General features: G+C 50.2%; 1 protein-coding gene across 4 annotated transcripts in view; it reads right to left on the bottom strand.

Moving 5' to 3' along the window:
* Positions 1 to 12820, bottom strand: part of LOC137524284 (complement factor H-like) — a 340451-nt gene that overhangs the window by 78326 nt on the left and 249305 nt on the right. For all 4 annotated transcript variants that reach the window (XR_011022650.1, XM_068243963.1, XM_068243965.1 and 1 more), the window contains one exon: positions 5814 to 5987. Coding sequence is in view for 3 of the 4 variants with exons in the window: in XM_068243963.1 (XP_068100064.1) it covers positions 5814 to 5987 (174 nt within the window). In the remaining variant the exon portion in view is untranslated. The remainder of the gene's footprint in view (positions 1 to 5813; positions 5988 to 12820) is intronic.

Below are 12820 nucleotides of genomic sequence, written 5' to 3' on the forward strand. Positions count from 1 at the left end.
AAGATTGGATCTCCTTTACTGTTGCTTTATCCTTCTTAATTAATTTAATCAGCAACCTTTTTACACTGTCAATTTTTTCTTTTGACAACCTGAATTGCATTCCTTCAGTGTCAATTGTGATTCCTAAGAATTCAATGCAAGTAGTAGGGGAAACCGTTTTTTCTCCTGCAAGGGGAACCCCAAAATCTTCCATTGTGTCCATAAAAGTGTCCAACAATTTCTGACACACTTGTGAATTTTTTGGGCCTATAAACAAAAAGTCATCTAAATAATGAACTAACGAACCAGACTGTAACTTCTGCACGACCACCCACTCCAGGAATATTGAAAATGTCTCAAAATAAAAACATGACAGTGAACATCCCATCGGCAAACAACGGTCAAAATAATATTTATCTTTAAAGCAAAAACCTAATGAGTTAAATCTGTCTGGAGCTATAGGTAGCAATCTAAATGCAGATTGGATGTCAGTTTTAGCTAGTAGCACTTCATGACCAAACTTCCGAATAACTTCCAACGTATGATCAAACATAACGTATGAAACCGATGCCAATGTTTTATCTAGGCTGTCATTCATTTCGGAAACGAAAGATGGTGTATCAATCTAAATTCGTTAGGAATCTTCTTCGGGATGACACCCAACAGTGAAATGCGAAAGTCTGCGAACGGAGGTTTGTCGAAAGGGCCCGACACTCTGCCCAAATCTATTTCTTTCTTTATTTTCTTTTCCGCTACTGACATAAAACGATTCACTGACTTCAAATTTGGAACTATCATGCAGCCTTTATGTGAGAGATAGCGGAGCTGCCGCCAGAGCGCACGTGGCGGCTGACTCCGCATCTCGGCCAGTGGCCTCCGCACTCCTGCCGGCGAGTGGTGTAGAGCAGGCGGCGGAGTCCGTGAGCTCGTAGGACTCCGCCGCACACTTGCTACCTGGGGGGTCGCCAGCTCTCTCGCCGGCTCGGAGGCGGCAGATCACGCGCGCGCTCGCGAGGAGACAGGAACTTTATTGTTCCAGGAGAAGAGTCAGCTGACCAGGCCGGTCAGCTGACTCCTGCAGTGCTTTGGATTGGCTGGGGCTCTGGGGTGGCGCTGAGTAGCTCTCTGGCTACAAATAGGACTTAAATAAACAACAAGTGTCAGCGCCAAGGCAGAAGGCGACCGCAGCCGAGAAGGACAATGTCCAAAAGTCCACACAAGCAATGAATATATAAAGTCAGCGCAGGTCTATAGTAATACAGCTTTCATCATTTTTTGGTATACAGGATCTTCGAACAAAAGGGTAAAGAAGCAAGGCTTACCAGATTCCAACAACCCACATTATAAGGTTGTAAACGAGTTTAATAGGTGGTCCGCAGAACTTTCAAATGGTGTCAGCGATGTTGCACACCACAGATTCCTCCGGAATATATCCGGAAGATATCCTGAGGTCGCAGAGACTCACCAAAGGGGAGTCCAGTAGGATAGTGACATGAAAGAGATGTACGGCACATCTAAGTGTAAACCGTCTTTATTACATAACAAGTAAAACAATTAAAAACAAGGATAAAGGAAAACTCACATACGGGGCCCGTGCACTGGGAACCCCGAAAAAGTAGCGCGCATAAAATGGTCAATAGAAGACCTCAAATAAAATGGTGCCGCCTGTCACCTTCCCGACCGGTTTCGCAATCTTGCGTCATCAGGGGAGACTTGTTTACTTGTTATGTAATAAAGACGGTTTACACTTAGATGTGCCGTACATCTCTTTCATGTCACTATCCTACTGGACTCCCCTTTGGTGAGTCTCTGCGACCTCAGGATATCTAATATATTCCGGAGGAATCTGTGGTGTGCAACATCGCTGGTGAAACGACACCATTTGAAAGTTCTGCGGACCACCTATCAAACTCGTTTACAACCTTATAATGTGGGTTGTTGGAATCTGGTAAGCCTTGCTTCTTTACCCTTTTGTTCGAAGATCCTGTATACAAAAAGGACTTGCTGGTCAGTAGCAAGTTGTCTGCTGTCGTGAATACTTAGGTGTAAACGCTCAGACCTTAGCTCAGTTCCTAGGTGTTGATATCAAGGACGTCACACTTCAGTTTAGGATTGTATTGCATATTTATCTGTGTCTTGACTTTGGCTATCCCTGATTACTCTCTCCTCTTCTCAATTTTGTACCTTTGCCTATCTGATTCTTAGTTGCCGACCCTGCCTGTTAACAGACTCTGAATCAGCCTTCTGTTCTTGTACTGCTGCAGTCTCTTTGTTGCCGAACCTCTGCCTGTCTGACCTTTCTTTTCCCCAGTGGAACGTCTCCCACTGGTGGGAAATCTCTGAGGCTTGCCTCTCCGAGACGCCTGCCCTAGCAGACGATTACTGCCAAGGGCTGAGATCCCAATCTTCGCCTGGACCGAGGATCTCACACACGGGGTACCCATTCAGAGGTAACCACATCTCTGAGGAATCACCGTGTGGTGGATATTTCCACAATCTTGTATATTGTACAGTTTTGATTGTCATTTTCTGCATACGGTATCCAGGGCCGGCCCGCCCATGAGGCGGGGTGAGGCGGGTTCCTCAGGCGACAGGCAGTGGAGGGGCGGCAACAGGCATTAAGAGGAAGTGCCTGCGCCTGGTTCTTGCCGCCCTCAGGAGAGACTGGAGTGTCACTGTAACCTACCAGCTACTGCCTGGCCGCCTCAAGTGCTGCAGTGAAGTCTCCCGGTGAGTGACCCTGGCCTCCTGTGTTCACAGTGACGCGGCAGCGGCGCCAGCCTGGCCCCTGCCACTTGCGTGACGGCCCACGCCCACCCACCATGCCGGACTTCCGCGGCGAGCTCTGCCACCTACTAGGCCTCTGACTGTGAGGCTGTCCTGGCTGCTCCGCTGCGCTGCCTCCGCTCCGCCTGCAGAATCCGGCGGGAACGGAAGTCACGCAGCACGCTGCCTCTGCCCGCCGCCCGCCAATGCGATGATAGTCACGGTCACTGAGTGCTGCCGCTCGTGACCGTGACAATAAAGAGCCCGCCGTTGCCCCTCCGGCCTTGCCCGCTTGCTGCCCTCTGCGCGCCGGCACAAGATGGATGCTGCCTGGCTCGTGCCCGCCGGCTGGCCTGCCCTCCGCCATCGTCGTCGCGGTCCGGACCCCACCATCCCTGCACCCTGGTGAGTCACTTTGCTGCGGCTCAGCGGCTGCCCCTGGCTCTGGCTGCTCTGCTCTGGGTCGGGTCGGATTCCGATTTTGTATTTTAATGTTTTGTGATTGACTGACTGTAGTAGTCAGTCAGACTGACTAGTGGATGAGGTGGTGGTATATTTATTATTTGGAATGGGTGGGGAGGAGGGTAAGGGTGCCTGCTGTGGGTGGGGAGGAGGGTGAGGATGGCCGTGGGTGGGGAGGAGGGTGATGGTGCCTGCTGTGGGTGGGGAGGAGGGTGATGGTGCCCATGGGTGGGGAGGAGGGTAAGGGTGCCTGCTGTGGGTGGGGAGGAGGGTGAGGATGGCCGTGGGTGGGGAGGAGGGTGAGGATGGCCGTGGGTGGGGAGGAGGGTGATGGTGCCCATGGGTGGGGAGGAGGGTAAGGGTGCCTGCTGTGGGTGGGGAGGAGGGTGAGGATGGCCGTGGGTGGGGAGGAGGGTGATGGTGCCTGCTGTGGGTGGGGAGGAGGGTGAGGATGGCCGTGGGTGGGGAGGAGGGTGATGGTGCCTGCTGTGGGTGGGGAGGAGGGTGAGGATGGCCGTGGGTGGGGAGGAGGGTGATGGTGCCTGATGTGGGTGGGGAGGAGGGTGAGGATGGCCGTGGGTGGGGAGGAGGGTGATGGTGCCTGCTGTGGGTGGGGAGGAGGGTGAGGATGGCTGTGGGTGGGGAGGAGGGTGATGGTGCCTGCTGTGGGTGGGGAGGAGGGTGAGGATGGCCGTGGGTGGGGTGGAGGGTGATGGTGCCTGCTGTGGGTGGGGAGGAGGGTGAGGATGGCCGTGGGTGGGGAGGAGGGTGATGGTGCCTGCTGTGGGTGGGGAGGAGGGTGAGGATGGTCGTGGGTGGGGAGGAGGGTGATGGTGCCTGATGTGGGTGGGGAGGAGAGTGAGAATGGCCGTGGGTGGGGAGGAGGGTGATGGTGCCTGCTGTGGGTGGGGAGGAGGGTGAGGATGGCCGTGGGTGGGGAGGAGGGTGATGGTGCCTGCTGTGGGTGGGGAGGAGGGTGAGGATGGCTGTGGGTGGGGAGGAGGGTGATGGTGCCTGCTGTGGGTGGGGAGGAGGGTGAGGATGGCCGTGGGTGGGGAGGAGGGTGATGGTGCCTGCTGTGGGTGGGGAGGAGGGTGAGGATGGCCGTGGGTGGGGTGGAGGGTGATGGTGCCTGCTGTGGGTGGGGAGGAGGGTGAGGATGGCTGTGGGTGGGGAGGAGGGTGATGGTGCCTGCTGTGGGTGGGGAGGAGGGTGAGGATGGCCGTGGGTGGGGAGGAGGGTGATGGTGCCTGATGTGGGTGGGGAGGAGGGTGAGGATGGCCGTGGGTGGGGAGGAGGGTGATGGTGCCTGCTGTGGGTGGGGAGGAGGGTGAGGATGGCTGTGGGTGGGGAGGAGGGTGATGGTGCCTGCTGTGGGTGGGGAGGAGGGTGAGGATGGCCGTGGGTGGGGAGGAGGGTAAGGGTGCCTGCTGTGGGTGCCTGGGGCCCGAACAATTCATCTCCGAAGAAGCAGAGGGGGTCTGCGATACATGTGAGATGGCTCGAGGGGTGCCGGCCTGTATATCACATTGCGGTGACTTTGGTGGCAAGCATTGTATTCATCTCTTTTTCTTCCTAGCATTCTGTTTATAGATGCTGTTCTCAGCAGCCTTTTGATTAGATTGTGCATTGATGGGAAGTTAGGTCAGTGAGGTCTTTACAAGTGCACTGGATGTATACTTGTATCAATGATTGTTAATAACACCATTGTACCCATTATTGGACAATTTGTATTCACTTTTGTCATGTTTTAATTGCTTTTAGAAGGGATATGTCCCTAATAAAATTGTTCATATTACATGGACTTCATTTGTTATAAGTATTAATTATTGCTATATGGACGACTTTTTCTTTTTTGTGAAGGAAGGGTGCTAAAAGATTGTGGAAAAATCGTATCAAAATAATTGCTGTGCTCTCCAAAATTCATACACACAATAATGTTTTTTTTTGCACTACCACATGCAGTAATGCTTTGAGAATTGAAGCCTACGTGGAAAATGTGTTTGTAATTTTTTTTAATTCTTAAAGAGACACTGAAGCGGGAAAAAAATGATGATATTATGATTTGTATGTGTAGCACAGCTAAGAAATAAAACATTAAGATCAGATACATCAGTGTAATTGTTTCCAGTACAGGAAGAGTTGAGAAACTCCAGTTGTTATCTCTATGCAAACAAGCCATTAAGCTCTTCGACTAAGTTAGTCGTGGAGAGGGCTGTTATCTGACTTTTATTATCTCAACTGTTCCTGGACTATTTACTTTTCCTCTGCTAGAGGAGAGGTCATTACTTCACAGACTGCTCTGAAAGACTCATTTTGAATGCTGAGTGTTGTGTAATCTGCACATATTATAGAATGATGCAATGTTAGAAAAAACACTATATACCTGAAAATAAAAGTATGAGAATATTTTCTTTGCTGCTAATCTTCTAGTAACTATTCATAGTACACAACCAATTCACTATATCATATTTTTTTTTTTTCGCTTCAGTGTCTCTTTAATAACTAGCATTTAAAAAAAATCCAGAATCTTTCGGAAGAACCCTTACAGTCATCAATATTGCATGCATGTTTTGTTTTCAGGAATCAGGGTGAGTGTTACCTACAGATACACTTCGGAACATTTTCCCATCTTCCAAGTAAGCATGTAGTATTCCCATCTTCGGACAATCTGTACTCTGCAGAGCATTCATAGGAGGCTTTCTCATTATGCTTGTACTCTGGCTTTCCTTCTAGAACTCTCCCATTTGCTATTTCTTCAGGCTTTCCACAGAGCTTTTCTAAGGAAAAAGAAAAAATTCCAAGTACAGTTTAGCACATGTGGGAAGATAACATCCACAGCAGACAGACACTATCCAGGGTAAATGGCAGTTTTGAATAATTTAGGAATAGATTGGAGAGTTTATTTATTTATTTATTTCACTGCCGAGGGCAGTAATTGAGATGTACACCCTGTTTTGGTGGTGCCAGGGCATAGATTTCACTAGCTGTCATTCAAGTGCTCCCACCATTATTGCACGCATATGACAGCTGACATTTTCCCTCACTGATCGGGAGCCATGCTGATTGGCTCCTAATAACGTGATTGCTATGATCACCATTGATCGTAGTGATCACTAAAGGCAGCAGCAGTGGCAGAAGCAACAGGAAAGGACCAGTACTCACCTTTCCTGGTTCCTACAGCGATCATCGCTCCCATTCTGCTCTTAGTGGCAGTGTGAAGCTGGATGCCGTTCTGAGAGGAAGCGAGAGCTGCTTGTCGCTGGACCAAGGGAACGTGAGTAAATACTTACCCAGTATACTTCCTGCTGCCAGCTCTGTGTGGTTGCTCATCACGAACTCATGATCACGGGTAGCCCATGATCATGAGTAGTTTATCATGAACACGAGCTTGGTATTCGGAGCCCGTGATCAATGTCGACCACGAGTCCGAATTCGAATGCACCCGTAATTGCACTCGAATACCGGCCGTGATCATGGGTTAACCCTTGATTACGAATCTGGGTGACACGTGGTATCTACGGGATGATGTTGTTGGGCCAATCAGAAGGCCCCCAGCCGAGGACCTAGCAACAAATCAGAGGAGGGGAGCCTGGCCCTATGTGAAGCGGAGGCCATGCCTCGTCCTTGCTTGTAACTCTGTGGTACTGAGAGCATCTTCAGTGCTATTGTTGGTCGGAGCAAGTGCTTTTCTACTGTTAAACCCAGTGATGCTCATCCAGATTCCAGATACCCGAACTATCCAGATACGGATTCCACATACCTGGATAAATCTGGAATGCACTATCCGAGCTAACTCAGATACCTATTAGGTATCTGGAAATCAGTCCAGATATCTAGTTCGGGTACCCGGATCCGGATAGTGTAACCACTAAGATGATGTCCATGATGTCATTGAGCCAGTCAGAGGGCTTCCAGCTGAAGCCCTAGCAACCAATCACAGAGGGGAACCCTGGTCAGCCCCTCCAGTATATAAAGTGGACGCCATGATGATAATCTCGTCCTTGCTTGTGACTGCTCACTGAGAGGCATCTCCAGTGCTGTTGGCTAAGCAAATTGTAGCGATCAGTGACATTTCTGATGATCGAAACAATCTCTAACAGCACAATAATCAGTATTTTATTCAAAGTGTGATCACATGTGTATTTTGGTGCACAGTGGTAAACAGGAGTACTCCTAAGTGATAGCCCTTAGTGGCTGGGGCTATCACTAAGCTGACAGTAGTCGTGCAAGCAAAGTCGGTAACAGATCGGTCAGGTAGCAGTACAAAATCGTCAGGAAAAATCGGAGTGAGTATACAGGCCAAGGTCAGCAACAGATCAAATTGGCAAAGGTGCAGAATCAGGAGGCTAAATCAGAGTGAGAGTACAAGCTAAAGTTGGCAACAGATCAGATTGGCAGAGGTACAGAATCAGGAGGCAGAGAGCATATCTCCCAACTTTTTGAGATGAGAAAAGGGGACACTTAAGCCATGCCCTTGTCACACCCCTGACCACGCCCTCACCACGCCTCTAGTCATGCATACTATAAAGATTTCATAAGAAACATATGTTGTTTTATCATTCAAACCACACTGGTACTTTATATCCTGGTTAATTTTCCTTCATACTAAAATTTTAAAAATAGTAATATATCAATTTAAAGGTTGGGAATAAAGTTTAGAGTCAATCAAACACATTTTTGGTATAGAAATATATATATTTACCTAGAAAGAGGGACAAAGTCCTGAAAGAGGGACAAATGAGGGTGAAAGAGGGACAGAGGGACAGGGCTCCCAAAAAGGGACTGTCCCTCCGAAAAAGGGACATTTGGGAGCTATGAGAGAGTAGTCGGAAGTTCAGGCAAAGATCATACACAATAATAATAAATACAATAATAATAATAGTCCTAAGCTATGTGTGAATCCCCGGGGTCCTGCCGGTTCAAGCACACCAGGATCTGACTAAGGTCTAAGAGCTATACTGTGAAGTTTTCGCAACAACAGACAAAGAGCAAATGACAAGCAGGTCCTAATATACTGTGGATAACTCAAACGGCGCCGCCCCAGCAGCCCAACCAATCAGAATTCTGGATCGGGCAGGCAGCTGACACATCTCCTAAGGCCACAAGAACGCTGGTGTTCCGCGCACGCGTGAGCCTGATGCTCGCCAACATCCCCTAACAGACCGCGCTGTCAGTTGCGGAAGCGGCGGGCGCGCCGCTATCAGCATCTCCAATGTGCATGACACAAATGCTGTATTACTGAGTTAAACCTAGCGTTTTTGCTTCTAAACGCCCTGTGCCCGTCTCCTGGGCACTACCATCTCCAGCGACCTCAGCTGGAGGCCTAACATCACTGTCATCCAAAGGAAAGCCCAGCAGAGACTCTACTTCCTTTGTCAGCTGAGGAAGTTCGGCATGGTCCCAGAGATCTTGACTAGTGTTGGGCGAATACCTGGATGTTCGGGTTCGCGAACGTTCGCCGAACATGGCCGTGATGTTCGGGTGTTCGCGCCGAACTCCGAACATAATGGAAGTCAATGGGGACCCGAACTTTCGTGCTTTGTAAAGCTTCCTTACATGCTACATACCCCCAATTTGCAGGGTATGTGCACCTTGGGAGTGGGTACAAGAGGAAAAAAAATATTTGAAAAAGAGCTTATAGTTTTTGAGAAAATTGATTGTAAAGTTTCAAAGGAAAAAATGTCTTTTAAATGCGGAAAATGTCATTTTTCTTTGCACAGGTAACATGCTTTTTGTCGCCATGCAGTCATAAATGTAATACAGATAAGAGGTTCCAGGAAAAGGGACCGGTAACGCTAACCCAGCAGCAGCACACGTGATGGAACAGGAGGAGGGCGGCGCAGGAGGAGAAGGCCACGCTTTGAGACACAACAACCCAGGCCTTGCATGAGGACAAGAAGCGTGCGGATAGCAATGCATTTTGTCGCCATGCAGTCATAAATGTAATACAGATGAGAGGTTCAATAAACAGGGACCGGAAACGCTAACCCATCACAGATGTTCATTGTTCATGTTACTTGGTTGGGGTCCGGGAGTGTTGCGTAGTCGTTTCCAATCCAGGATTGATTCATTTTAATTTGAGTCAGACGGTCTGCATTTTCTGTGGAGAGGCGGATACGCCGATCTGTGACGATGCCTCCGGCAGCACTGAAACAGCGTTCCGACATAACGATGGCTGCCGGGCAAGCCAGCACCTCTATTGCGTACATTGCCAGTTCGTGGCAGGTGTCTAGCTTCGATACCAAATAGTTGAAGGGTGCAGATGGATTGTTCAACACAGCTATGCCATCTGACATGTAGTCCTTGACCATCTTCTCCAGGCGATCGGTGTTGGAGGTGGATCTGCACGCTTGCTGTTCTGTGGGCTGCTGCATGGGTGTCAGAAAATGTTCCCACTCCAAGGACACTGCCAATACCATTCCCTTTTTGGCACTAGCTGCGGCTTGTGCTGTTTGCTGCCCTCCTGGTCGTCCTGGGTTTGCGAAAGTCAGTCTGTCGGCGTACAACTGGCTAGAGGAGGGGGAGGATGTCAATCTCCTCTCTAAAGTCTCCACAAGGGCCTGCTGGTATTCTTCCATTTTGACCTGTCTGACTCTTTCTTCAAGCAGTTTTGGAACATTGTGTTTGTACCGTGGATCCAGAAGGGTATAAACCCAGTAATTGGTGTGGTGTTGTCCAGAATGCGCACAATGCGTGGGTCGCGTTCAATGCAGTCTAGCATGAATTGAGCCATGTGTGCCAGAGTCCTGCCAGAATCCTCATCATCCTCTTGTGAGCGTTGTGATAGTTGTGATGCATCATAGTCGTCACCTTCCTCCTGGTCTGCTTCTGCTGACCATTCGCGCTGAATTGTGGAAGTCCAACGTGCACCGCTCTGGCCCTCGTCAGTGGTGGCATGAAATTCCTGCTCCAACTGTTCCTCCTCCTCTTCTTCGTCATAGCTGCTGGGGCCAGCGTCTCCTGAGGCAGATGGCCTGATGTTGGTATCATCACGCTGATCGTTTTCTCCTTCAGATTCCCCCAGTTGCATCATGACAGCTGTTTCCTTGATTTTCAACATTGACTTCTTCAGTAAACACAGCAGTGGTATGGTAATGCTGACTGAAGAGTTGTCACTGCTCACAAGCAACGTGGATTGCTCAAAATTTTGGAGGACTTGGCAGAGGTCCAACATGTTGGCCCAATCGGATCCACAGAAGCTTGGCAGCTGTCCGGATGTGCCTCGGTACTGCGCCGTCATGTACTGGAACACTGCACTCTTCTGCTCGCAAAAGCGGGCTAGCATGTGCAGCGTAGAATTCCAGCGCGTAGGGACATCACACAGCAAGCGATGGTGGGGGAGATTGAAGCGCTCCTGCATCTTGGCGAGTGCCCCCGAAGCAGTACTGGAATTTCTACAATGTTTGGCCACTCGTCGCACCTTCAACAGAAGATCGGCCACGCCTGGGTATGTCCTCGGGAACCGCTGAACTACTAGGTTCATCACGTGCGCCAGGCAAGGGATGTGTGTCAGCTTAGCCAACCTTAAAGCGTGAATGAGATTACTCCCATTATCACACACAACCATGCCCGGTTTCAGGTCCAGCGGTGCCAGCCACAAATCCGTCTGTTCCTTTATTCCCCTCCAAATTTCCTCCCCTGTGTGCTGCTTATCCCCAAGGCAGATCAGCTTCAGCAACGCTTGCTGACGCATGCCAACAGCTGTGCTGCACTGCTTCCACGATCCTACTGCTGCTGGGTTAGCGTTTCCGGATGAGGTACAGCTTTGAGATGTGTTGGAGGAAAAGGAGTCAGAGAGGTAGGTGCTGCGGTTGTTATCCAGTGGGAGGGACGGCGGTGCAGCTGTTTGCGGCGTGGGCAACACCCGCGCCGTAGCAGGTGAGGAATCGCTGCCAGGCTCCACAAGGTTCACCCAGTGCGCGGTAAGGGAGATATATCGACCCTGGCCAAACGCTCTCGTCCAGGTGTCAGTGGTGAGGTGAACCTTGCAGGCAACGGCATTCTTCAAGCTTCGGGTTATTTTGCTGACCACGTGCTCATGCAACTCAGGCACTGCAGAGCGCGCAAAGTGGTAGCGGCTGGGAACCACGTAACGTGGGATGGCCACTGACGTCATGCCCTTGAAGCTGTTTGTCTTCACCACTCTATATGGAAGCATTTCGCAGGCCAGAAGCTTGGCTATGCTGGCTGTTACTGCCACGGCCCGGGGGTCATTTGCTGGCAATTTCCTCTTGCGCTCAAACATCTCCAAGACAGACAACTGAACCGTAGGGCTGCACACTGAAGGGCTGTTGGTTGTTGTGTTTGATGAAGACTGGGAGACCTCAAGAGCACTATTCCGGAAAGTGACAGTGTCAGCGTCGTCTGATGTTTGTGAATGTTGTTGTGAACAACGCAATGGCTGGGCTACTGCTGCTGCTGAGGAGGGTCTGGTGGTGAGTCTGGTGACCCCAAGGGAGGCAGTGTTGCTGGTACCCTGTCCTGCTGCGTTTGCCCACAGAGTGGGATGTTTGGATACCATGTGGCGGGTCATGCTGGGGGTGGAGAGGTTGTTAATATTTTTCCCCCTGCTCAGGCGGGTCTTGCACACCTTGCAAATCACCATGGTACCATCCTCACTGCAGTCTTCAAAGAAAGGCCAGACTTTGGAGCACCTGCCTTGCTGGCGATTTCTGTTTGCGCCTCTTTTGCCTCTCACTTGAACTTCCACGCTTGTGGTGCCTGAAATTTCGCGCCGCCTACCTTGTGATACAAGGCGAACTCGTGCAGCAGTGGGTTCTTCAACAGACTCATCTGTGCTGCTACGACGGCGATGTTCTCCTTCACATACAAAATCTGGGTCTGTGTCCACATTGTCCAAACCCTCCTCTTCCATCTCCTCAAATTCGTCATATGTGATTGTGGGCCGCCGCCATGGAGTAGAGCTCCCCAGAACAACCTCTGCGCAGCTCACTCCAACGTCGTCTTCCAGATCTTCTCGGCCGACCTCCTGCAATTGAAACCCCTCCTGCCCAACTTGCTCTGGGATTTGGGTTTCAAAGTTCTCGGACTCGCCTTGCATTTCAGTGCACGGTGCATTTCCCACACTAAATGGTTGTGAATCCGGGCACAAAATTTCTGGCTGTTCCATTGACCTTTGAAAGGTGGAAGTTTGTTGGGCTGGGAATAGCTCCTGCAAATACCCCATTGTGTCCTGAGGAAATTCTTCGGACTGGTTATTTGGCAGTTGTGTGCGTGGTGTCGCAGCCGGTTGTGTCAGCTTTGTGCCCACTGGCTCCTTGTAACTGGCTGAGGACTCGGACCTCGTGCGTGATGTGCTGGTGCTGCTTAACCCACTGCTGGATGCTTGAGAGGTCATCCAATTAATTATCTGGTCCTGTTCTTTTGGATTTGTGAGGGTTGATTTCCTGGACAACATGGGCGGTATTGAGTGGGTTTTCTTCGGTGCTCCACTGTGGCCTGTACGTGAACCATCAGGGGAAACACCTCTTCCCTTGCCCCTCCCTCTTTCACAGGATTTCTTCTTCATTTCACTTATCCTTAAAGTACACGCTGACTGGCAGCAGTACAGTGGCAGTACAGAAATGCTATATAGTGGTGGGTGAGCGGT

The sequence above is a fragment of the Hyperolius riggenbachi genome, chromosome 7 (assembly GCF_040937935.1).
Source record: "Hyperolius riggenbachi isolate aHypRig1 chromosome 7, aHypRig1.pri, whole genome shotgun sequence".
Taxonomy (NCBI): Eukaryota; Metazoa; Chordata; class Amphibia; order Anura; family Hyperoliidae; genus Hyperolius; species Hyperolius riggenbachi.